This window comes from Lepidochelys kempii, chromosome 1, assembly GCF_965140265.1.
Source record: "Lepidochelys kempii isolate rLepKem1 chromosome 1, rLepKem1.hap2, whole genome shotgun sequence".
Lineage (NCBI taxonomy): Eukaryota > Metazoa > Chordata > Testudines > Cheloniidae > Lepidochelys > Lepidochelys kempii.
In genome coordinates this window covers 337,653,492-337,676,214 of record NC_133256.1, presented here as the reverse complement: position 1 = coordinate 337,676,214, position 22,723 = coordinate 337,653,492, and the positions used below count along the sequence as shown (strand labels likewise).

The following is a 22,723-nucleotide window of genomic DNA, read 5'->3' as shown; positions in this document are numbered from 1 at the left end:
AAGCCGAATGTAGTCAACTTTAAAGTGGACCTGTGAGAAGAGAAGTTGGGATCCAAGATGACCAAGATTTCTGGCCTTTAGAGTAAAGCTGAAAGAAGAGAGAAATGCAAGAAGATGGGTCAAAAGGACAGCTGTATGGAGAGTTATACAAGCAGTACCCTTGCTCAACAGCGGAAACAGGAAATTATCATGTTAGCAGATCTAAATTTTCCCTTGTTAAGCTTGCCTTTATTTCTCAGCATTAATAAAACAGGCTTTATTATGGGATTTTAATGAATATTTGGGTAATAAAATCCCAACATCCTGTTATTGTCTTTATGCTTCATTTCTCATTTAAATTGGTCATAGAAAAAAATCAGACAGATGTAAAATAAGTGATCCCAAAACTGTCATGACAAATGGTTTCACTGAAATCCAATTTGATTAGGTTTGTCAACCAGTAGACAATCACAAGAAGTGTCTTCTTACAGAGCATACAACCCCACAGGTGAAGGAGTTTATACTACTGAGACTAATTGGTGAGGTTTACTCTTCTCCCAAACAAACCACTCCTTAGAAGCATGCTCTTTGATGCAGATCAGATAATTAGTTCCTCTTTCCATGAAAAACTTCTGAAAAAGCAATTAGTCTTTAAGCTACTGCTATTAAAAGGAGAGGTTTTTAAAAGCAAACTAGAAGTTAAAAATGGCATGAAAATCACTATTTCTATGCTCAAATTTCTTCTTTGCAATCTCTGGTGCATTTATTAATAGATGATTTATATCTTTAAAACATGGGCCCAAATTTCATAATATGTTGCTTATGTATACTTCCCAGACCTGACAGAGCTCTGTGTAAGTTCAAAAGCTTGTCTCTCTCACCAACAGAAGACAGTCCAACAAAAGGTATTATCTCACCCCCCTGTCTCTCTAATATTCTGGGACCAAAACGGCTACAACAATGCTGCATAATATATAACAAATCAGTTAAGCAACCTGAATATAGTTTAAACCATTCTGGCTTTCTGGCCTGCTGAGATATATTTCCCAAAAGTATTAAACACATTTTTAAAAGGAATTTATTTGAAACAAGAATCTACACCTGAGATTTATAGTAGAATAGTTTAGTAGTGGGGCTATCCTTCCTGAACAAAGACTAAAAAATTATGATGTCTTCTGTGAAAGTATCAGATTGACAATTTTAAGGACTGAAGTCCTAGTATTATGCACAGAACCAGTGCAGAACAGGAAGTGGTAGTGCAAACTTTCCCCACTCTAGTCCACCAATGTACCTCGACCTTGATCTGGAAGGACATATCCTGAGGGAGCTGATGGTAGATTATCTTGGAATTCTTGTTGAGTCTCAGTGGAAACCCAAGACTTACTGGGCATAAAGACAGAGTAAGACCAGCAGGTCCTTAGACCTAACACTAAGCAAGCAGAAAATCTAACAACAACAACAACAAAATTCCTTTGGTTTATGGTCCAAGAGTTTGCAAGAATCTAATGACTAAAAGTATGAGGTCAGCAAACTTCTTTGTATTCCTAGTTCATCACACAAACAGGAGACTCGGAGGAGTGGCAAGGAACAGAGGGCTTTTATTATATTTAATTCTACAATTTATGGTGCCCCCAACACAGCAATAAGTATAGCATGTATATCTAGACAAACATACAGCATGCAAAATTAACTAGAGACAAGGTAATGATTGCTTGAGATCTCAGACGTCATAGTAATATTGCTTAAGAATGACTGAACTACTGACATGACTGACTAGATCAGGGATGGGCAAACTACGGCCCCCTGAAAAGGAATTTTGTCAAATTTACAAACTAAAATCTTTAAACAAACTGGTTAACCAAAGGGATTAAGTCCTGTTTTTAAGGGTCTCAACACAACCAGGCCTTGAATTGGAACAGTGGGTACCTAGGCACCAGCTGCCATCTTTTCCTACATCTCTCCTGACATGGATGCCACTGATCAAACACAGCAAGAAGTGCTAACAATTAAAACTGCAGCTTCTGAGTTAGGGCTAAAAGAAAAGGAGTACTTGTGGCACCTTAGAGACTAACTAATTTATTTGAGCATGAGCTTTCGTGAGCTACAGCTCACTTCATCGGATGCATACCGTGGAAACTGCAGCAGACTTTATGCATCCGATGAAGTGAGCTGTAGCTCACGAAAGCTCATGCTCAAATAAATTGGTTAGTCTCTAAGGTGCCACTAGTACTCCTTTTCTTTTTGCGAATACAGACTAACACGGCTGTTACTCTGAAACCTGAGTTAGGGCTGTATCGGGTAGCTGAAGTATTTGGCTTGCTAGGGGATTCCGAACTGGAGGAGAATAAAGCCAGCCAGCTCCTGTAGATGCGGCTTCTGCCACAAAGACCCTTGTTGCTCCTGCTCCTCTTGGTCAAGGAGGGGTTCCCCATTCTACTAGCTCTTGCTTCCTTATGGCCAGTGGCAGTTCTGGGGCTTCTTCTCCCTCCTTTTCCATTTTCATCAAGAAATGGTAGAGAGGGCAACAGGATGATGGGATGAATGGCTAGGAAGGAAGACATGCAAATATGACCGCAAGGGGTCACAAGTGGGAGCTGTGGGCAGAGCCTGGGTTAGTACCATGCAGGGTCGACTTTAGCAGGGTTTCATGGGTTCAACTACACCCACAGAAATCATGAAACCCAGGATGCAAAAACACAGTGTATGTGTGTGTGTATTTGGGTTCACTCCTTCGCACGAGAAACTGTGAGCAGTTCCATAGTCTGTGCCCTGCATCATGGTGATGCTGCTCCTGGCCACGTCACTTTGTGATGATGTTAGAGTTGTGTGCTGCTAGGCAGGCCCGAAGGGCAAAATCTACCAGAGGGAACACTGGTGGGTGGCAGGGTGATGCCTCCTTGTGTCCCGATCTCCTGAGCTCATGCTGGGGCCTCTGAGCAGCTGGGTCTGGATGCTGAACAGAGCCACCTCCCGCACTGTGTCCAGGGAAGGGTTTCTCTCATCGCCACAAGTAACTGGGATTGGCCCCAGGACAGCCACACAGAGAGGAGCAGCCTTACCGGATCATCACTCCTCCTTCCCCCACCTTCGGCCCTCTCATTGTATCATGCTCTCTTTGTATTTATTTTTCATTTTGTTTCATACTGCGATTACACTCCACTTTATTACACTGCAACCACTGAATTAGGAGGCTGTGCCTGTCCCTGCTACCAGGCTACATTCCCACTCCAGTTTGACCCTTGAACACAATCTTAAACATGAATGTGCTAGCGGTGCCCACACAATAGTGATAACCAGCAATTAAGACCACAATAAATGGAAGACTAGTCTGGCATGTGTGGAGGGGCTGTCTAATCTGTGTCTTTAGCCTGATTAAAATTTCACATCAACAACATTCAGTTAGACAAAGGATCCTTGTAGAACCCATCCCTCGAAGTTACAGATGCCACAGTTAACATTTTTAAAATGTTTCAGCAGGATGGCTCGATCTGTCAGTAGCTTTTCAGCACAATACAAATGTTGAGGTTCATGTCATAGCTAATAATAAAAAAGTACGGGTGAAACACCATGCCAATTTCTCCACCACTTGCAGACTGTTTAAAATCCTCAAACAAATATTTATTTAAAAGCAATCTCTGACAATCTCCAACATAACACACCCAGAACTGTTACCGGCATGAATCCAACCAGGAAGTTCTAGAACAACAACAAAAACCTGCCTTCCTTAAAGCAAACATGCTGCTATTTTAGTAAATATTATGGTCACTGAGCCCTGACTCATTACTGTGTGAAACGAGCCCCACAATGTGTCAGTCTGATCAGTAATAGGCACACACGGAAAATGAAGAAGAAAGGAGAGAGCACCCATCACATAAATGGGAAAACAAATATGTTGCTTTACTAACTCACTCTCACATTGGAAAAGTCGTGCTTCTTGAAACAGGAAATCCCTAACCTACAGGCCAGATTGCAATACCCTTGCTCACAATGCATAGTACTTTACACCACAAATCTCTCTGAAGTCATTGGGAGTAAGGTGTGAGTAAAGGGTATCGCAAAGGGGCGTTAAGCATTAAGGCATTCTTCAAGATTGTGTTCACTATTCTGTTGCCCCTTATTTACTGTGCTGAGAGAGAGACAGACAAAACTAGGTACAAAAATTTTTAAGCTTGAGGGGAGAGTTGCATAGGGGGGTGCAGAACTTCTACAAGACCTGCTGCATAATACAGCACCTGGGAGTCCACTCCACTCCCCCCATGGCAGGCACTGCCCACTTGTCAGTGATGCACAAGGGCCTGTGTCCCTTGGGGAGCACAGGGGAGCCAGAGGCTAGGAGCTGCAGAAGCAGCAGCCCCAGAATGGGTTCCCAGGACTCACTCCCATCCCCAGTGACTGTCAGAGCATTTTCATCAGTGAGACCCTCCAACTTCATTGAATGTCACTTCATTCCCAGCCCTGTATCCCCAGAGACACCCCAACCCATTGAATGTCACTGCACCCCTCAGCCTGCTATTACCAGAGATCCCCCAACCCTAATCTCAGTGAAACCCCCAATCCATCCTGCCAAACTTCAGTATGTATTTTGTTTTAATAATTTGTATGAGGCTTGTTGCCTCATTAAAAAAAACCTAGCAAGTATAAATAGCTTAATAAGCTGAAAATGGCATGGAATCATGGAATATATACACACACACACACACTCCGGCCGGGGTGCTGGGTCGGGGGCCGGACCATGTGGCTTGGCCCCGCTCCAGCCGGGGCTCTGGGTCGGGGCCACACCTTGCGGCTCGGCCCTGCTCTGGCCAGGGCACAGGGTCAGGGCTGCACCATGTGGCTCGGCCCCACTCCGGTGCTCCAGCAAGGGTGCAGGGTTGGGGGCTGCACCACACGGCTCCCAGAAGCCGCGGCATGACCCCCCTCCAGCTCCTACGCACTCTAATGGGAGCTGCAGGGGCAGACAGGGCAGTGTGCAGAGTGGCCTGCCGCGCCTCCATGTAGGAGCTGCAGAAAGGACATGCCTCTGCTTCCAGGAGCCACTTGAGGTAAGCCCCACTCGGAGCCTGCACCCTGAGCCTCTCCCCCTTCCCCAGCCCTGATCCTCCTCCTGCTCTCCAAACCCCTCGATCCCAGCCCAGAGCACCCTCCTGCACCCCAAATGTCTCATCCCCAGCCCCACCCCAGAGCTCGCACCCCCTCCTGCATCCCAACCCCAATTTGGTGAGCATTCATGGCCCACCATACAATTTCTATTCCCCGATGTGGCCCTCAGGCCAAAAAGTTTGCCCACCCCGTTTTAGATGATTTTAAAACAGAAGTATTTCAGAATGGTATCTAGAAATAGCTATTAATCTGCAAAAAACTCAGACTTCTAATAGGCTTAAATTGTGGTGTCTGCTGGTCTGGCAGCTGCTTTTAAAGGAAAACTGTACTGCTTTTCTAATACGTGTTGCTGAGATAGATTTTGTAAGAGATTACTATAGAAATACTTATTAAAGAAAGGCTTGCAGAGGTTACAATCATTCAGTGGATGCGAGTGGTTCAGAAGCCTTGTCTACACTCCATAGCCAGTATAGCTATGTTGGTAGAACCCTCTAGTGGAGATGCAATATAAACCAGCAGATGCATTGGTTCTGCCAGCACAGCTACACCGCCTCCCCAAATGACGTTACCTATGCCAACAGAAACACCCTATGCAGTTGCATCTACACTGGTGGTTCTGCTAGCGCAGCTATGTTGGTTAGGGGGTGTGATTTTTTTCTTCACACTGTCAGCTGACAGAGCTATGCCAGCAAAAATTTGTAATGCAGTACAGACCTGAGCTTGCATGCACCTCAGGCTCAGCTGAGTTCCTGTAGGAAAGTTGTACTGAGAAGGGAAGTTTTTCCCATTGACCACAGGTCTGGTCTACTCTACAAACTTAGGTTGACGGAAGCCGCCTTATGTTGACATAATAATGTATGCAGCTACATTACCAGGTCCCTTTCGCTGACCTAACTCACCTGTTACATTGACTTAATTACTCCACTTCGGCGAGAGGTGTAGCGCTTAATTTGATGTTGATGGGTCAACAGAGAGCAGCGTAGATGCAGCATTGTGTAAGTCCATTGAATTGACCTCCAGAAGATGCCCCACAATGCCCTGCTGTCAGGGCCGGATGTAGGGGCAGGAGAGCTGGGCGACCACCTGCGGTGCCAGGCTTGTGGGGCGCTGGGGTTGGTGTGCTGTTTTTGTTGTTAGCGACAAAAGGGAAAATAGAATAGAAAAACAAATTAATTGACCTTATGGCAAGGAAGGTGCTTGATAGCACTGATGCAGCTTGGTAAAGTGAAGTAATAGTGGACTGCACTCCTGACATTAATCAGTGAAAAGATGTCATTTACAGTAAGATTTGTTGATGACGAGGATGGCTGTGTTAAAGTAAAGGAACACTTCACCTGTGTTCGGTCTGAGGATGATTCTACTGGAAAGGCCTAACAGAACTGTTTAAGAATGTCTGATTGAGAATAAAATAAAGCTTAAGGACTGCAGCGGCCAAGGCTACGACAACAGCATGAACACGAAGGGAAGAAACAGTGCTGTCCAGGCAAAGATCCCTGCACTGAATCCAAGAGCTTTCTTCATGCTTTGTAGCAGCCATTCTCCACCTGGTTATGTCAGATGCAGCCTCATCTTCTTTAGATTCAGTGTGTCTCTTTGGAGTACTGCAAAGGATAGACATCCTGTTTTCAGCATCAGCTATCAGGTGGAAGATCCTCATGGACAAGGATACAAATCTGACTGTGAAGCCACTAAGTGACACACACTGGGAGAGCCTCATTGACAACATAAGGCCAGTGAGGTACCAAGTGACCGAGATGGATGACGCCCTGATGGAACTGGCACAGTCGAGTAAAGCCAAAGCCAGAATCTGACACAAGGCGGAAAGCCTGGCAAACTAGATCACTGACTTCAAATTTCTGGTCTCAATTGTGGTTTGGCACAATATCCTGTTCCAAGTAAATGTTGTAAGCAAGGCATTACAAACTCAGTTGATGGACATCGCGACTGCTACTACTTTGATGAGAAGCTGCCTTGATTTCGTTGTGGGCTACGAAGAAAATGGATTTGAAGATGCCATCACTAGTACCAAAGGAATGGTGGAAAACTTAGGAGTGGAGCCTGTCTTCAAGGAAACTTGTATTCATCGGAAGAAGAGACAGTTTGGTTACAAGAGCACAGATGAGGTGATGGGAAGCTCGGAAGAAAAATCTCAGATGACTTTTTTTGCTTGCTCATTGACACTGTTCGAGTGTCCATTGAAGAAAGGTTTGGACAAATGAAGCATCTCAAAAAGATGTGGGGTTTTTTGAATGACCTTACTAAGCTGCCAGTGTACAGGAAAATGCTTGAACAATTCTACGGACCGTCACCAGATGCTGATACATGGGGAATGTTCTTACGTCAATGATAAAGACCTCTATGTCGACTGGACAACATCTGTCACAGTTTGCAACATGGGAAGCAAACTCCACTCCAAGTTCTCGAATTCATTCATGAAGCAGAACTGAAAGATACTTTTCCAAATATGTCGATAACTTTGAAGATTCTGCTCACACTGCTGGGCTGGTCAGAGTTGAGAATGGTGAGTGCAGCTTTTGGAAGCTCAGGCTCATTAAAACAAATCTTCAATCAACCATGGCTGACGAGGCTGACATTGCTTGCTATTTTATTGCTTGAAAATGCCATTGGCCAGTCTTTGGATCTCTCTGACACTGTACTTCAGTTTGTGAACGCAAAGGTGAGAAAAGCGACCTTCTGAATAAAAGAACTAAGATTAATTTTCTAACGGGGTCACCCATTGTAACACTATTTAATACTGGTCCACCTAATGTTGGTGTACAATTCAATTTCTTTATGTTAGTACATTTCAGTTATTCTTAAAATTAAAAAGTTTCTATAAACTTAGAGAAAATAAATGTCTTTTAGTTTGCTTATATATGGCATGAATAAGAAGAGACTTACAGATTGTAGCATGCACATTTATCGTCTTATATGACAGGGATAAATCATAAATGCAAATTGTGCAAAGTTGTGAAATGGGCTACAAATACAATAAAAAATAAGGTATTCAAAAGTTTAACAAATGAAGGGGAGTCGTCAAAGATGCTCCTCACCGGGGGTGCCATTTGGCCTAGGGCCAGCCCTGTCCACTGTGACCACTCTGGAGATCATTTTCAACTCTGCTGCACAGCAGCCAGGTACGCAGGAAGCAGCCTCTCCCCTCCTGAAGCCCCAGGAACTTTTGAATTCCTATTTCCAGTTTGATCAGCATGGACAGCTTGGCAGCCCAGCTGACCATGGCAATTCAATGCCGCAAACGTTCTCCAGCATTGGAGTATACAGGAGGTGGTGGGACCTTATTCGTTTGTGGGTAGAAAAGTCTGTGCAGGCACAGCTCCAATTCAGCTGTAGAAATGTTGACATCTACGAAAAGATCGTGTGGGGTAGGGTGAAGAAGCGATGCACCAGGGACATGCGTAAGTGCTGCATGAAAATCAAAGAACTTTGGCAGGCATGCCAGAAGGCAAGGGAGGTGAACAGTCGTGCTGGTTCTGCGCCACAGACATGCTGTTCTACTAAGAGCTGCATGTGATTCTCAGTGGCGACTACACCACTACCACCAAACGTAGTGTGGCTACCTCCCACGCTGAGTCCCAGTCCCAGTCCGAGTCCTGGGCCACCTCAGGCAACAATGAGGAAGACATTGTGGATGAGGAAGAGAATGGGAGACAGGAGAGCAGGAGATCCATTTTCCCTGAGACCCAGGAGCTATTTTTAACCCCAGAGCAGTCCAGCCGGTCGCAGGACAGCATCGTGGCCGAGCATGATGGGAAGGTACCTCTGGTGGGTATGCAATTCCAATCAAACTGTCGGGGTTACATGCTCTCACATCTTATGTTTCATCTGAAGAAAAAGTGAGGTGCGGTGGGGATCTGTTTCCCAGTGTCTGCTAGACACTTGTGATCCCCCACCCATGGTGATTTCCAGGTCCCTCAACCATAGTTTCCCTAATATGCCTGTGGTCTGGGCGGCTGGGATCGGTGTTGAACTCACAGTCTGCAAGCCTAGGGCAACGGCTACAGTGTTGGGAGGGAGAGGGGTGGGATGGGTTTCCTGTGTTCTCTCATGGCAATCTGCAACCCCCACTGGAGCTGCTGTGGACAAAGACCACAGGTTGGGAGGCTTGACACTAGTCCCTGGCCTCCAAGCACCGACCATGGTGCTAAGGGAAAGGGGCATTGTCCACCTGCTCATCTGTGCTCCCAACGTGGGTTGCCCATAAGTTGCAGCACAAGGCCCGTTGCCCATGCTGTTGGCTCACACTCACCATGGCTGGAACAGCAAACCGGTTCACTGAATAGCTAGGGGGATACTGATTATGTTCTGGCTTGCACTTCAGTGTAATAAGGGAAATGATTTTAAAATATCTACTTTGTACTAGACTCAGTGTATGCACTGACAATGGTTACCTTGTGCTTTGCATGCCTTACAGTGGAAAGCTTGGCCTTCAGCACAGCCTTCACACTGACAGAGAGGCTTTTGCAAATTAGAAGATGGAAAAAAGAAAACGTATGATGATATATTCAATGAGATAACGAATGTCTCTGGGACAGCTGACACTGAGCTAAGAGCATGGAGAATTTCATTGTCTGAAGACATGGACAGGGAGACCAGGAGAGCATCCCAGGAACATGAGCGTGCCACGCAGGATGAGATGCTGCAGATTATGAAGGACCAGTCAGACATGTTGAGGCATCTGGTTGAGCTTCAAGAAAAATAGCTTGAGGCTAGACTCCCTCTGCAGAACAGCCTGCAAGCATTGCCCTGTTTCCAATCCCCTCCCCGATACGTTCCAGAATGTGGGGTGTGGGCGGGAAAGAAGGTGCAGTATTCCTGCCACTCAATACCGGGGACAATACTAAGAACAAAAGGTGGCCATTCGAAGATCTTTGATGGGCAAAACTTCTGTGCTTACACAGAACAAGTTGACTTGGTTTCTCCCTTCCCAATTTTATCACACCGTTTTCCCAAGGTTAAATTATTTTTCTGGTCTTTCAGTTTCTTTATGTTTGTGAAGTAAAAGTCGAGAATGAAATACTCTATTTATTCCAAGTTTGGGGGGGGAGAAGGGGAGGTACAGGGAAACTGATGCAACGGAGGGGATTGGTATGGAAAGGCACAACACAGATGAGCAACGCACATTACTGTGGCTCATTACTGAAACAGGTTTTCAAAGCCTCCTGGAGAGACAGAGCTCCTTGCTGGGCTCTTCTTATTGCCTTGGTAGTTGGCTGCTCAAAACTACCTGCCAGCCTATCCACCTCCATGCCGCACTCATGTGGAAACTTCTCTCCCTTTGCTTCACAGATATTATGGAGCACAGAGCATGTAGCGATAACAATGGAGATACTGCTTTCACTGAGGTCTAACCCAATAAGTAAACTGCGCCAGCTACCCTTTACATGTCCAAAGGCACATGCCACCACCATTCTGTCCTTGCTCAGAGTATTGTTGAACCGCTCCTAAGTGCTGTCCAGGTGGCTGGTGTACGGCTTCAGGAGCTACGGGAGCAAGGGGTAGGCTGGGTCTCTCAGGATCACTATTGGCATATCTATGTCATCAATGGTTGTTTTGCGATCCAGAAAGAAAGTCCCTGATTGCAGCTTTCTGAACAGACCTGTGCTCCTAAAGTTGTGCACATCATGCACCTTTCCTGACCATCCCTGATATCGGTAAAATGCCCCGTAATCCACCAGTGCTTGCAACACCATTGAAAAGTATACCTTATGATTTATGTTCTCTTTGGCGAGGTGGTCTGGTGCCAAGATAGGGACATGAGTGCCATCTATCACCCCACTGCAGTTAAGGAACTTCATTGCAGCAAAACCATCCACTATGTCCTGCACATTTCTCAGAGTCACTACCCTTTTTAGCAGAAGTCGATTAATGGCTCGTAAACTTGGATCACAACTCCTCCCATGGTGGATTTACCAACTCCGAATTGATTCCCCACTGATCGGTAAAGCAGTCTGTCATTGCAAGTTTCCACAGAGTGATCGCCACTCGCTTCTCCACTGTCAGAGCAGGTCTCATTTTAGTGTTGCTGCATTTCAGGGCTGGGAGAAGCTCTTCACAAAGTTCCTGGAAAGTGGCCTTCCGCATTCAAAAGTTCTGCAGCCACTGCTCATCATCCCATAACTACGTAACAATGTGATCCCACCAGTCAGTGCTTGTTTCCTGGGAACAGAACCGGTGCTCCACCATGTTCAGCTGCTGCGCAACTGCCAGCAACAATCGGGAATTGTTTTGTTCTATGGTTTGCAGCAGGGCTGCTTGAAGGACATCAAAACGTTTCGCGTGGTGGCTCCTATCTCAGCTCTGGAAATACCACAGGATAAGGCGAGAGGTATTTGTAATGCTCACAACAAGAGTGCACAGCTGAGTGGAGTCCATGCTTCTTGAAAACAGGTGCGAAAAAGTATGAGGAGTTTGCCATTGATATCAGAGTAGGGGAGGGAGGAAATCATGGGAGATCAAAGCCATGTTCCCATTCCACCCTGCAACAATGTTTTGGTCCCACGAGGCATGGCAAGTTCCCAAAAGGCCCTGCGGCTAGCTGCACTGGGGATAGCTACCCACGGCGCACTGCTCTGTGCATTCATGCAAGTGCTGCGAGTGAGGACACACTCCACCAAGACAATGAGCATGGTGTGAACATGCCTGACCAACAATTATTGCTGTAGACACATGCCGATTTAAATTAAGTTGACTTAACTTTGTAGTGTAGGCAGTGAGTCAGAGTTAGCTGATTGTTGTTTCTTTGGAAAGTGTCAGAGTGTATTTTAAAAGTTTATGGAGATCAAGTTTAAAACCAAACTACATTTTTTTTGGAGGGGGGTGGGGGAAGAGGGGCTGTAGACACTTTGTCTCGAAGGACCCAAGGAAGGGAGAAGGAACACAAGGGAAACCTAAAACTTCCAATCCAAAAGTGCTACCAAAATGAAGCTGGTGAGATTATTGGACTATAGGACTGGAACACCAGACATGAGATTTTTTTTTTTTTAAGCTAATAAAGGGAAGTTTCTATCCTTGTAATGCTCCCCTCTATCCACCACCAAATTAATCAGTGTTTTTTGAAAAAAGGAGGAAGCAGATCAACTAAGTGCATACCAGGCATGGCAGTCTGTGTGTACAGATGTGTTTTCTACGTGCATGGAGAAAACACACGACCGGCTTATGTCGTCACTGCAGAGTTAACTCAAGTTACCTACATTCCAGATTCAGAGTGGCCACACTGAATTAACACTCAAGCTGCACAGACCAATTTAATTTACAGTCAATTACAGGTGATTGTATTATGATGAGATGATCTAACCTGAGCTGTACTCTATACCCTGAGAGGACAGCCAAATCAAGTTAAAAGCATCACCACATTCGACTTTAAAATGTGTGTGTGGGGCAGGACTTGGTTTTGGAGAGACACTCGAGTTAACTCTGCAATGAAGACAAGCCCATATGAGGTAGGCAAAAACAAGGTAATTGAAAACCAAACTATGTTTATTCTCTGCCAGCACAAATTGCAGATACATGTTGAAACTTGCCTCAGGAAGGGGTTCTACATTGTCTTAGCTAGTGTTGGTTACAGTGAGAAAAAAAACTCCTTCCACCTCACAGGAGCGTGGCTGCTTCCACGCAACAAAGTTTTACCATGCCCTTTTTATTTGTTAATTAATTATAAAAGCCATTTGCACTTTTTTTGGTAAGAGATGGAAGGAGTCTGAAATTCTATGTAAAAAGGAGGTTTTGTTTTTTGTTTTTTTAAATGAACCTACTGAAACAAACTGCAGGTTTGTTCTCTGGATAATTTTCTCACCAGCCTCTGGAGTTTCAAGAGCTTCAATTTCTACTCAACAAGATGCATTGGAACAGCTCTGACTTATTGTGACTAATCACTGCTGTGTCTAATCCAGGACCCTTGCCTTTGACTGGGCTAGGTTTGGATGCTTCAGAGAAGATCAAACCCATCCCATAATTCACCTGGCCAATTGTGGATCTTCATAAACCACGGGGGAAATTCCTTCCTTCCTTCCTTCCTTTTCATCATGAAGTTCAATTTGCTCTGTACCTTTTTCCTCCATTTTACAAAACTGTAAATGTTACTGACACTTAAATTTAGATAATCAGTTTTTAAATTAAGATGAACTACTTGCTTCAACCTCTTCCTGCAGCACTGAATAATCATAATTCATACTGCACTGGAAACAGACAGCGTTTTACAAAATTAAGACTTATTTACTTCCCTGCCTCAAAAAATGTAAGGATGACACTGTACTATATAAAAATATTTTTACCCCAATTTTTGTGCCCTCTTGTTCTCCTATTACAGAAGATTAACAGTAGCTCCCATTTGGTTTTAATTAAAATGTTTTATGTAATTCAGCACTTGCCAGATTAGCTCATCTCAGGTTTTAGAAGCTTTTTGTCATATGAAAGCCCACCACATCATATCGCTAACCGTTTTTTGCTGCCCTTCTTAGGATCATTTCCATTGTACTCTTTTGAGGTGAAAGAATTCATAATATTTTGTTTTTCTCCTGTGACATCAAGATCAGAAACTCTCTGTCTTATTCTAATGTTTAAGAATATGTCAATTAGCCTCTAACCCACCTAGATTTTAGACCCTGAAATGATAATTGGGAATAGCTCTTTTCAATCCAATATTGCTTTTCAGTATGTGTCCACCATGCTGCAAATTAAATGAGTTTACAGTGGAATCTCTGTCCCTCTGTTTTCCTTCCATTTATGACAATACAAAATTGAGTGTTTCAAGCTTACAGAATTGAAAGAACCGCAATTACATTAGAATTCTTAAAGAAGTTTTAAACTTCCTTCCCGCGCACTTTCTGTGTGAAAATAAAGAACTACGCCTTTTCTTCTGAAGCCAGTGGTACAAGCTTTGATTATAATGTAAACAATTAAATCAGGATTCCTTGGCAATCTCCCAACTCTCCCCTATACTATGGTCATTGGATAACCAACACATAAAACTAACCTGCCAAGTATTTTAATAGTTGGTAGAATAACATTACTTTAAACAGAAACAGCTTCATTTCAGTGCATAGATCATTAACTTTGTGTTATGCTGGAACTTACTTAGAAACAGAATTAACAACTTTAAGGAAAGGTTGTCTTACCTCCCACCAGTTTTAAAGATTAGATCTGCATTAGGTGCTCCCTTTGGATGCTGGTAACGTGGCCGCCGTTCACGATTAGTATTTGCTGGAGCTGGACGCTGTGCCAGAGACTGTAACATCTCTGTAATTTCATACAAAAAGGTTGAACAGTTTTTGCCTCTTTTTTATTAAGTGGAATTTACACAGACTAAATAGTATAGTAACACATATTTCTGAAATGCGTATAAACCAATTATTAAAAACGTTTTGATTCATACTTTTATATATTTGTGGGCAAAACTTTCCCCAGGGCAGCCAACTCATGTCCATAACAGATACTTTTAAAAATACTTTTGAAATTGCATAGGCAGTTTTGATATTTCCAAGCTATGCTATGATGTGTACTCTGATTTTCAGCTGCTGCTGGATGTTCAGATAGGAGCAGTTGCCAGCCAGCAGTGCTTTTCATCTTTCGTACTTGGTAAGAAAGCTCTGACCTTTTCTTTCCGATACTGGAACCCGCCTTGGTCATTCACTTATGTCATTTGATATTGGACCACTGCAGTGCTGTAAGTGGATACCCCTAAAAACTATCCAGAAGTAACACCAAGTGCAAAAGGCAGCTGCCACTTAAGCACTTAAAAATCATTCAGCAAAACTTTCTTTGTACAAGGAGAGAGAAATAATTAACATGACTAGAGTAGACTTCTGGGCAGCTAAAGTAAATGGCTATTTAATTTGATAACCTGTGTGTTTATTAGCATACCATGGTGAGTCTACCTTCATAGACCATGAGTTAGGGGTACATGAACATGTTTAATTGAAAGTACCTCTGAAGTCTACCTGTGCAAGGATATGCATTGCTCAGCAAACATGAACAGATGGAATAAACAAAGGGGAAAAATGGACTGATCTGTTAATTAGATTACTCTTGAAAGTCTGCTCTGTCTGGTTCTCTAATCTCTCGTAATCTCATTCAAGACATGTCCAGCATCTGCTAGAAACTACTTTGTAGTGTACTGGTAGAGTTTTGCACTGATTATAGTAATGAAAACTAAAGTCAATTAATGAGATTTCATCATGTTTACAAAAGAGGGAAGTTCAGAGAGTGCAATGGATGCTCCACCTTGCCCATTTATTGTGAAATTATTATTTTAAATGTTTTATCAAAGACACGATGAATATGAGAAACATCTAATTTTGGGGAGGATTTAGTAGCTACTGGTTATTAAACCATGGTATCCATAAAAGAACATAAGAATGGCCATACTGTGACAAACCAATGGTCTATCTAGCCTAGTATCCTCTCTTCCAACAGCAGCCAGTGTCAGATGCTTCAGAGGCAATAAACAGAATAGGGCAATTATTGAGTGATCCATGTCACTCGTCCAGTCTCAGCTTCTGGGAGTGAGACATTTGGGACACCCAGAGCATGGTGTTGTATCCCTGACCATCTTGGCTAATAGCCATTGATGTACCTATAGTCCATAAACTCATGTAATTCTTTTTAAAACCCAGTTATACTTTTGGCCTTCACAACATTCCCAGGCAAAAGGTTCCACAGGTTGACTGTGGATTGTGTGAAGAAGTTCTTCCTTATGTTTGTTTTAAACCTGCTGCCTATTACTTTCATTGTGTGACCCCCTGGTTCCTGTATTATGTGAAGGGGTAAATGACACTTCCTTGTTCACTTTCTCTGCACTTTTCATCATACAGACCTCTATCATATCTGCCCTTAATCATCTCTTTTCGAAGCTGAACAGTTCCAGTCTTTTTAATCTCTCTTTGCATGGAAGCTGTTCCATAACCCTAATAATTTTTTAAAAAGAAAAGGAGTACTTGTGGCACCTTAGAGACTAACAAATTTATTTGAGCATAAGCTTTCGTGAGCTACAGCTCACTTTTTGTTGCCCTTCTCTATACTTTTCCCAATTCTAATATAACTTTTTTTGAGATGGAGTGACCAGAATTATATGCAGTATTAAAGGTGTGGGTGTACCATGGATTTATACAGTGGCATTATGATATCTTCTGTCTTCTCATCTATCCCTTTCCTGATGCTTTACAACATTCTGTGACTGCTGCTGCACACTGAGCACATGTTTTCAGAGAACTATCCAACTATCTCTTTCTTGAATGAAAACAAGTAATTTGGACCCCATCATTTTGTATGTATAGTTGGGATAATGTTTTCCAATAGGCATTACTTTGCCATTAACACTGCATTTCATCTGACATTTTGTTTCCCAGTCACCAAGTTAGCGAGATCCCTTTGGCACTTTTCAGAGTCAGCTTTGAATTTAACTATTTTGAGTAATTTTGTATTGTCTTCAAATTTCACTACCTCACTGTTCACCTCCTTTTCCAGATCATTTGCGAATATGTTGAACAGAACAGGTCCCAGTCCAGATCTTTGTGGGAACCCATTATTTATCTCCCTCCATTCTGAAAACTGACCATTTATTCCTACCCTTTGTTTCCTATCTTTTAACTAGTTACTGATCCATGAGGACCTTGCCTCTTATCCCGTGACTGCCTACTTTCCTTAAGAGCCTTTGGTGAGAGACCTTATCAAAGGCTTTCTGAAAGTATAAGTACACTGTATTACCTAGATCATCCTTGTTCACACACTTGCTGACATTCTCTAAGAATTGTAATAGATTGGTGAGGCATGATTTCCATCTACAAAAGTCATGTAGACTCTTCCCCAATATATTGTGTTCATCTATCTGTATGTCTGATAATTCTGTTCTTTGCTATAGTTTCAATCAATTTGCCTGGTACTGAAGTTATGTTTACTGGCCTCTAATTGCCAGGATTACCTCAGGATCGTCTTTAAAGAAGTCAGCATTACACTAGTTATCCTCCAGTCATCTGATCCAGAGGCTGCTTTAAGCGATAGGTTACATATCACAACTAGTAGTTCTGCAGTTTCATATTTGAGTTCCTTCAGAACTTTTGGGTGCATATCATCTGGTCCTGGTGACTTGCTACTGTTTATCAATTTGTTCCAAAACCTCCTCTATTGACACCTGAATCTGAGACAGTTCCTCAGATCTGTCACTTAAAAAGGATGGCTCAGGTGTGAGAATCTCCCTCATGTAATTTGCAGTGAAGACAGATGCAAAGAATTAATTTAGTGTCTTCACAATGACCTTGTTCCCCCACATTCCACATCCCTCAGATACAAAGCATAGTTCTGGCTATCAGGACGGACACATTATGGAAGTGAACAGCTGGGGGATAACAGGAATTGATGAGAGGGGATGAAAGGCAGGCAGCAACTAGAAATATTGTGTATGCACCTCTCAGCCCAGGTATTAAGAGGGTGCAGGTTTTGTGGAGTACAACCAGCACTAAGATAAGGAAAAATAATGGAGGCAGACTGGGTACTGGGAGAGAGTAGGTGGGGAATAAGGACAAATGTTAATGGGTTCACCACATGGCATCAGCTATTTTGAGTGTTACCCTACCTTGTTTTTCAGATGAGAATTATAGGAACACAAACAGAAAGACTCTAATCTATATTAGAGAATCATCAATTCTAAATTACTACTTTGACTTTTTAAAAACTAAATGGATTTTTTTTTTTGTTAAATTACAGTAGGCAGTTTAACAGGCTTCATTTGTTAATTTATTTAACAGACTTGGATTAGCAGCTAGCCTATTCCTATTAGAAAAATGTACATATAGACTTTAGACAATGTTGAGATTTTGTTGGTAACGTTTAAAAATTTCTCTCTCCTTACTGGTTCTAGTAATCCTTTAGAAGCTTGAAACTGAAATCTGATATACTCCTTTCCACTACACTCACATGATTGTTATTCTAGGGTTAACTCATGAAGAACAGTAAGCTAATGCATTAGTTTATAAAAATATGATAGAAAAGAGTGAATATTGACTTTGCAAACAGATTTAACAGATCAAATTTTGGGCCTACAAAACTGACTTGTCCTTTTATTCGTCTTTGTTATGAACATAATCCTAGTATAAAGCAGTGGGAGAAAAATCAACACAGAAAAGAAGAACCAGAGACATTTGCCATCTTAACGTCTTATTGTAAATCTATTACTGCTGCTTGCCTTTTTAAATATGCCAAATGGGAATATTCATGAGAAAATGAAAAAACTGGCACCAGTAACCAGTTTCATTCATCCACCACAAAATTGAGGTCCTTTATTGTTTTACTGCATGAGAAGTGCAATTCTTAACAGCTCACAACAGAATCCTATCCTAAATGAATTACATTTATAAAGGTTCTCCATACAAATCAACAAACTGATCATGCCAAAACCATGTGTGTATTGACCTTAAAAAAAACCAAACAAACCAGGAACTCTACATAATGGGAAAAAAACAGCATCACAATATAGAATTTGTTAAGAGTTGTAGTGTAAAATGTGACCACAGCACTCAAGCTGCCTAAATATGAAAAGCCTTTTTTCATTTTCAGCCTGGGCTTTGCAACAAGGAAGTACCTGGCAAAAGGAAGTTTTAAACAGTTTGGGAGGTTTAAAATGGTTTGTTTGAAATCTGTATTCTATTTACAATTTCAGAGCTCCACAGCTATTATGCTTCTGGAAAAATATGATACAGGGGCTCACTGAATTTGGTTCTCATGTCACAGACTTCTGAAACATGTTTTGTATTCCATGGCTTTTATTGGATTAATAGGGTTGTTTTGAATTTAAAATTTCAATTTTACAAACTACAGTTCATTATTATTTATCAAATACAGAAATGTGACTTACTGCTTTATAACTTACAGCTTATATTATGTTTCAGTTTCGAAGTGGAAATCACCTCTATTAACAGACGAAGAATTGTGGAGGCATTAAATGGAAAAAAGTGATTTAAGGACTGAGAATATCATCCACTTTATTAGGTTTGGCCCTGATTATGATCAGAGTATGCCAAGGAAAATGGAATCTGATATAACATATTGAATTCACTAGGATACGGCTATATCTGATTTGCTGATTGCTTCATAGGCTTCATTTTGTCTATTCAATATCACTTGAATTAAATATGAATTGATTTGTAAAAGATACATAATTAGTATAAAATATTTATCCTGTCACTATATTCAAACACCCTCCTTTAGAATGCTGAAATGCAGGAGAAATTATGAAATTTCAACTTCAACAATGTCAGTATGAACCAATCACTGCTATTAGCCAGGCTAAGGCAGTCATTTTGATGCGTATACTGTAATATGTACTAACACACCTTCACTCAATTGTACACAATCCATTTCCCTTGCACCTGACTGGCTTTTGTTCCTGCTGCATTGCAGGTGACAGCACAGACATCATGTGCTAGGCTACAGAGTATCAGATAAACTGCTTTTTTTGGTATGATTTCCCTAAATGCAACAATTTTATATCTCAAGGTGTATAAAAAGAACTCAAAACTCAGTGCAATATAATTACACTTCCCCATAATGTTAACCTAACCTGTATGTACTGGTTTCACATTCCACTGGGATTCCTAGCGGTTCTGACAACCAGCATTGTGCATGCTGAGGCATACAGAAGAGTGGAGTTGGTTGCAGCAGGGACACATGTCTTGGGACTGAATTTTTATAGATTAATTTCTCTAGGAATAAAACCCTATTATTTTGAAAGATAATTTCATACCCTGATAGTCCTCTTGTTCTTGCCGTTCATTAATATCCAGAGTGAGCTTTTTCATTCTCATTCTCTCCTCTTGCTCAGCTTGTTGTTGATTCCAGTGGTTGGCAGCAAGTTGAGAAGACATTGGCACATTTAGGATCTTAAACTGAAAGAAAAAATAATCTCTTCAAGTACATATCATACCTTACTTTACAAAGAACAAAAAGAAGAGACTAATTATATGATAAGAAATGTCTTAAGTTGAATTTTATTATTTCTGAACAACCCTGAAAATATACATTATTGAACAAGTTTCTGGGGGGGGAAGTATGTTCCGTACTTTCATATATGTTCACACACACAAATGAAAACACTAGAATCTATACGACTGCTAAATTTTAAAGCCCATTAGATACAAGTAGAATTCTCGATCTGAGAAACAGATATATTTAGTGTAATTCATTAAGTAAACTCTCTCAGTAAGTTTATCCTTGTAAATAAAACTTTTGATACTATCTCCCACAGTATTCTTGCCAGCAGGTTAAAGTAATATGGATTGGATGAATGGACTATAATGTGGATAGAAAGCTGGCTAGATTGTCAGGCTCAATGGGTAGTGATCAATGGTTCGATGTCTAGTTAGTCTATCAAGCGGAGTGCTCTAGGGGTTGGTCCTGGGGCCAGTTTTGTTCAACATCTTTATTAATGATCTGGATGATGGGATTAATTGCACCCTCAGCAAGTTAGCAGATGACACTAAACTGGGGGGAGAGGTAGATACGCTGGAGCGTAGGGATAGGGTCCAGAGTAACCTAGTTAAATTGGACGATTGGCCAAAAGAAATCTGAGGAGGTTCAACAAGGACAAGTGCAGAGTCCTGCACTTAAGACGGAAGAATCCCATGCACCGCTACAGGCTGGGGACCGACTGACTAAGCAGCCGTTCTGCAGAAAAGGATGCGGGGATTACAGTGGACAAGAAGCTGGATATGAGCTAGTGTGCCCTTGTTGCCAAGAAGGCCAACAGCATATTGGGCTGTATTAGTAGGACCACTGCCAGCAGGTCAAGGGAAGTGATTATTCCCTCTATTTGGCACTGGTGAGGCCACACCTGGAGTATTGTGTCCAGTTTTGGTCCCCCCACTACAGAAGGGATGTGGACAAATTGGAGAGAGTGCAGCATAGGGCAATGGAAATGATTAAGGGGGCTAGGGCGCATGACTTATGAGGAAAGGCTGAAGGAACTGGGATTATTTAGTCTGCAGAAGAGAAGAGTGAGGGGGAATTTGATAGCAGCCTTCAACAACCTGAAGGGGGGTTCCAAAGAGGATGGAGCTAGGCTGTTGATTTAGTTGGTGTTGGTCCTGCTTTGAGCAGGGGATTGGACTAGATGACCTCCTGAGGTCTCTTCCAACCTTAATATTCTATGATTCTAAAACCTTTGCATTTTCTCTGGGTAGCTAACAAAAGGTAAAGTTTTGTCACTCACTATTGTATTAAATCCATTATCCAATCTGTTAAATCAACATATGTACTTCACAAGAGCAAAAATGTATTGAAAACATTTATTAAATCACAATTTGTATAGGAACCAAGGCACATTTGGACATTCTCCTGGTACAAGCTGGACTGTTCAATGCTTTATTTCTCAGTAGAATATCAGTACTGTGAAAATACATAAAAGCAATACTATGAAAAGGTGGCATATGACTGGCTGATAAAGGTTTCCATTGTGTGGATATCTGGTAAAATCATATAGATCTTGTGCTAGATTCAGATTCATCATTGTTGGTACAGGAAGGTAAAAGCTGCACCTCCCAGTGACATCAAGACTTTCTGCCATTCAAAGGGATTAAACCACATGTTTCCACCACTAATAGTCCTTGGTTGTTACACAGGAGAAGAGCAGTTTGTATATCCCACCAAGATTACACAGGAAATCCTTCCAACAGAGGGATTTACTAAGTCATTGCACAAATATTCTCATGGTTTGCACTTTCCATTTTATGAACGTTGCTTGCCCAGTATTGCCCCCTTGTTGGCGAGAAGATTACATCAACATATGCAGCAGCTATCTCTTCCCCAATGAACTTTCTGCCACTCGGGACCTTGCATGCTGGTTTATGCCTGCAGAACCTGGTATAAACCAGAGGTGAACCTCGTCCCTTGTATCCAAGTTCCTCTCCCCCAAGGTATAATGGCTGTGATTTCCAAAGGAGCCTAAGGGAATCAGATGACATAACTCCCCTAAGATTCTTTCAAAATCCCAGTGTAGTCACCCCGCTCCAGCCATGAAGGGGTTAAAACAGCCCTGCAGAGGGCTGCAGCTGGGGAAAAGGGGCCAAGCTAGGCTCACTGGGGAAGCAGCCACAGCTGTGGACAGCTTAATTAGGGCCCAGCTGGCCCTTGTAAGAGGGCTGGGGGTCAGGAGCTGGGAAAGTCTCATTTTAGCCTGAGAGTGGGAAGGGCTAGCTGCCTGGGAGCAAGGTACCTGAACTGGAGCAAAGTGCTGGGGAAGGGCAAAGGGAGCTGGGGAGCTCCAGCCTGGTAAACCCCCAGGCTGCAGGCCTTGGTAAAGGCCCAGAAAGGTACTGGGGCTGAAGAGGGGCAGCCTGGAAATAGGCAGAGGCAGCTGGTCCTACCCCTTGCCTGCGATGAGTGGCCTTTACAGACTGCAGTCTGCCCCAGTGAGCAGGGGCTAGATGATGACTGGCAGTAGCCACTGAGGCAAGGTGGGGATAGAGGGTTGGAGGTTCCCCTGGGAGGGGAGATCCAGACTGTCGGGATACTGCTGGGGCAGAACCCCAGGGTAAAGGGCACTGGGGTCTGGGAGGGACATGGGGTCAGCAGTAGGCGAGACACCGGCCTGCAGAGGGCGCTCCATATGCTGGGAAAAAGACAGCCAGCAGGAGGCGCT

The 22,723-nt window shown here is 42.7% G+C and overlaps 1 protein-coding gene across 4 annotated transcripts in view; it reads right to left on the bottom strand.

Annotated features, from left to right (window-relative positions):
• UPF2 (UPF2 regulator of nonsense mediated mRNA decay) overlaps positions 1-22,723 on the bottom strand; it is a 132,912-nt gene that overhangs the window by 5,644 nt on the left and 104,545 nt on the right. For 3 of the 4 annotated variants that reach the window (XM_073328763.1, XM_073328766.1, XM_073328764.1), the window contains 2 exons: positions 19,832-19,973; positions 14,214-14,334 (listed from right to left, as the gene is read on the bottom strand). In XM_073328763.1, the coding sequence (XP_073184864.1) occupies positions 14,214-14,334; positions 19,832-19,973 (263 nt within the window). Of the gene's footprint in view, positions 1-14,209; positions 14,335-19,831; positions 19,974-22,723 lie in introns of those variants that run through there. The other variant, XM_073328767.1, reaches the window with a different exon arrangement.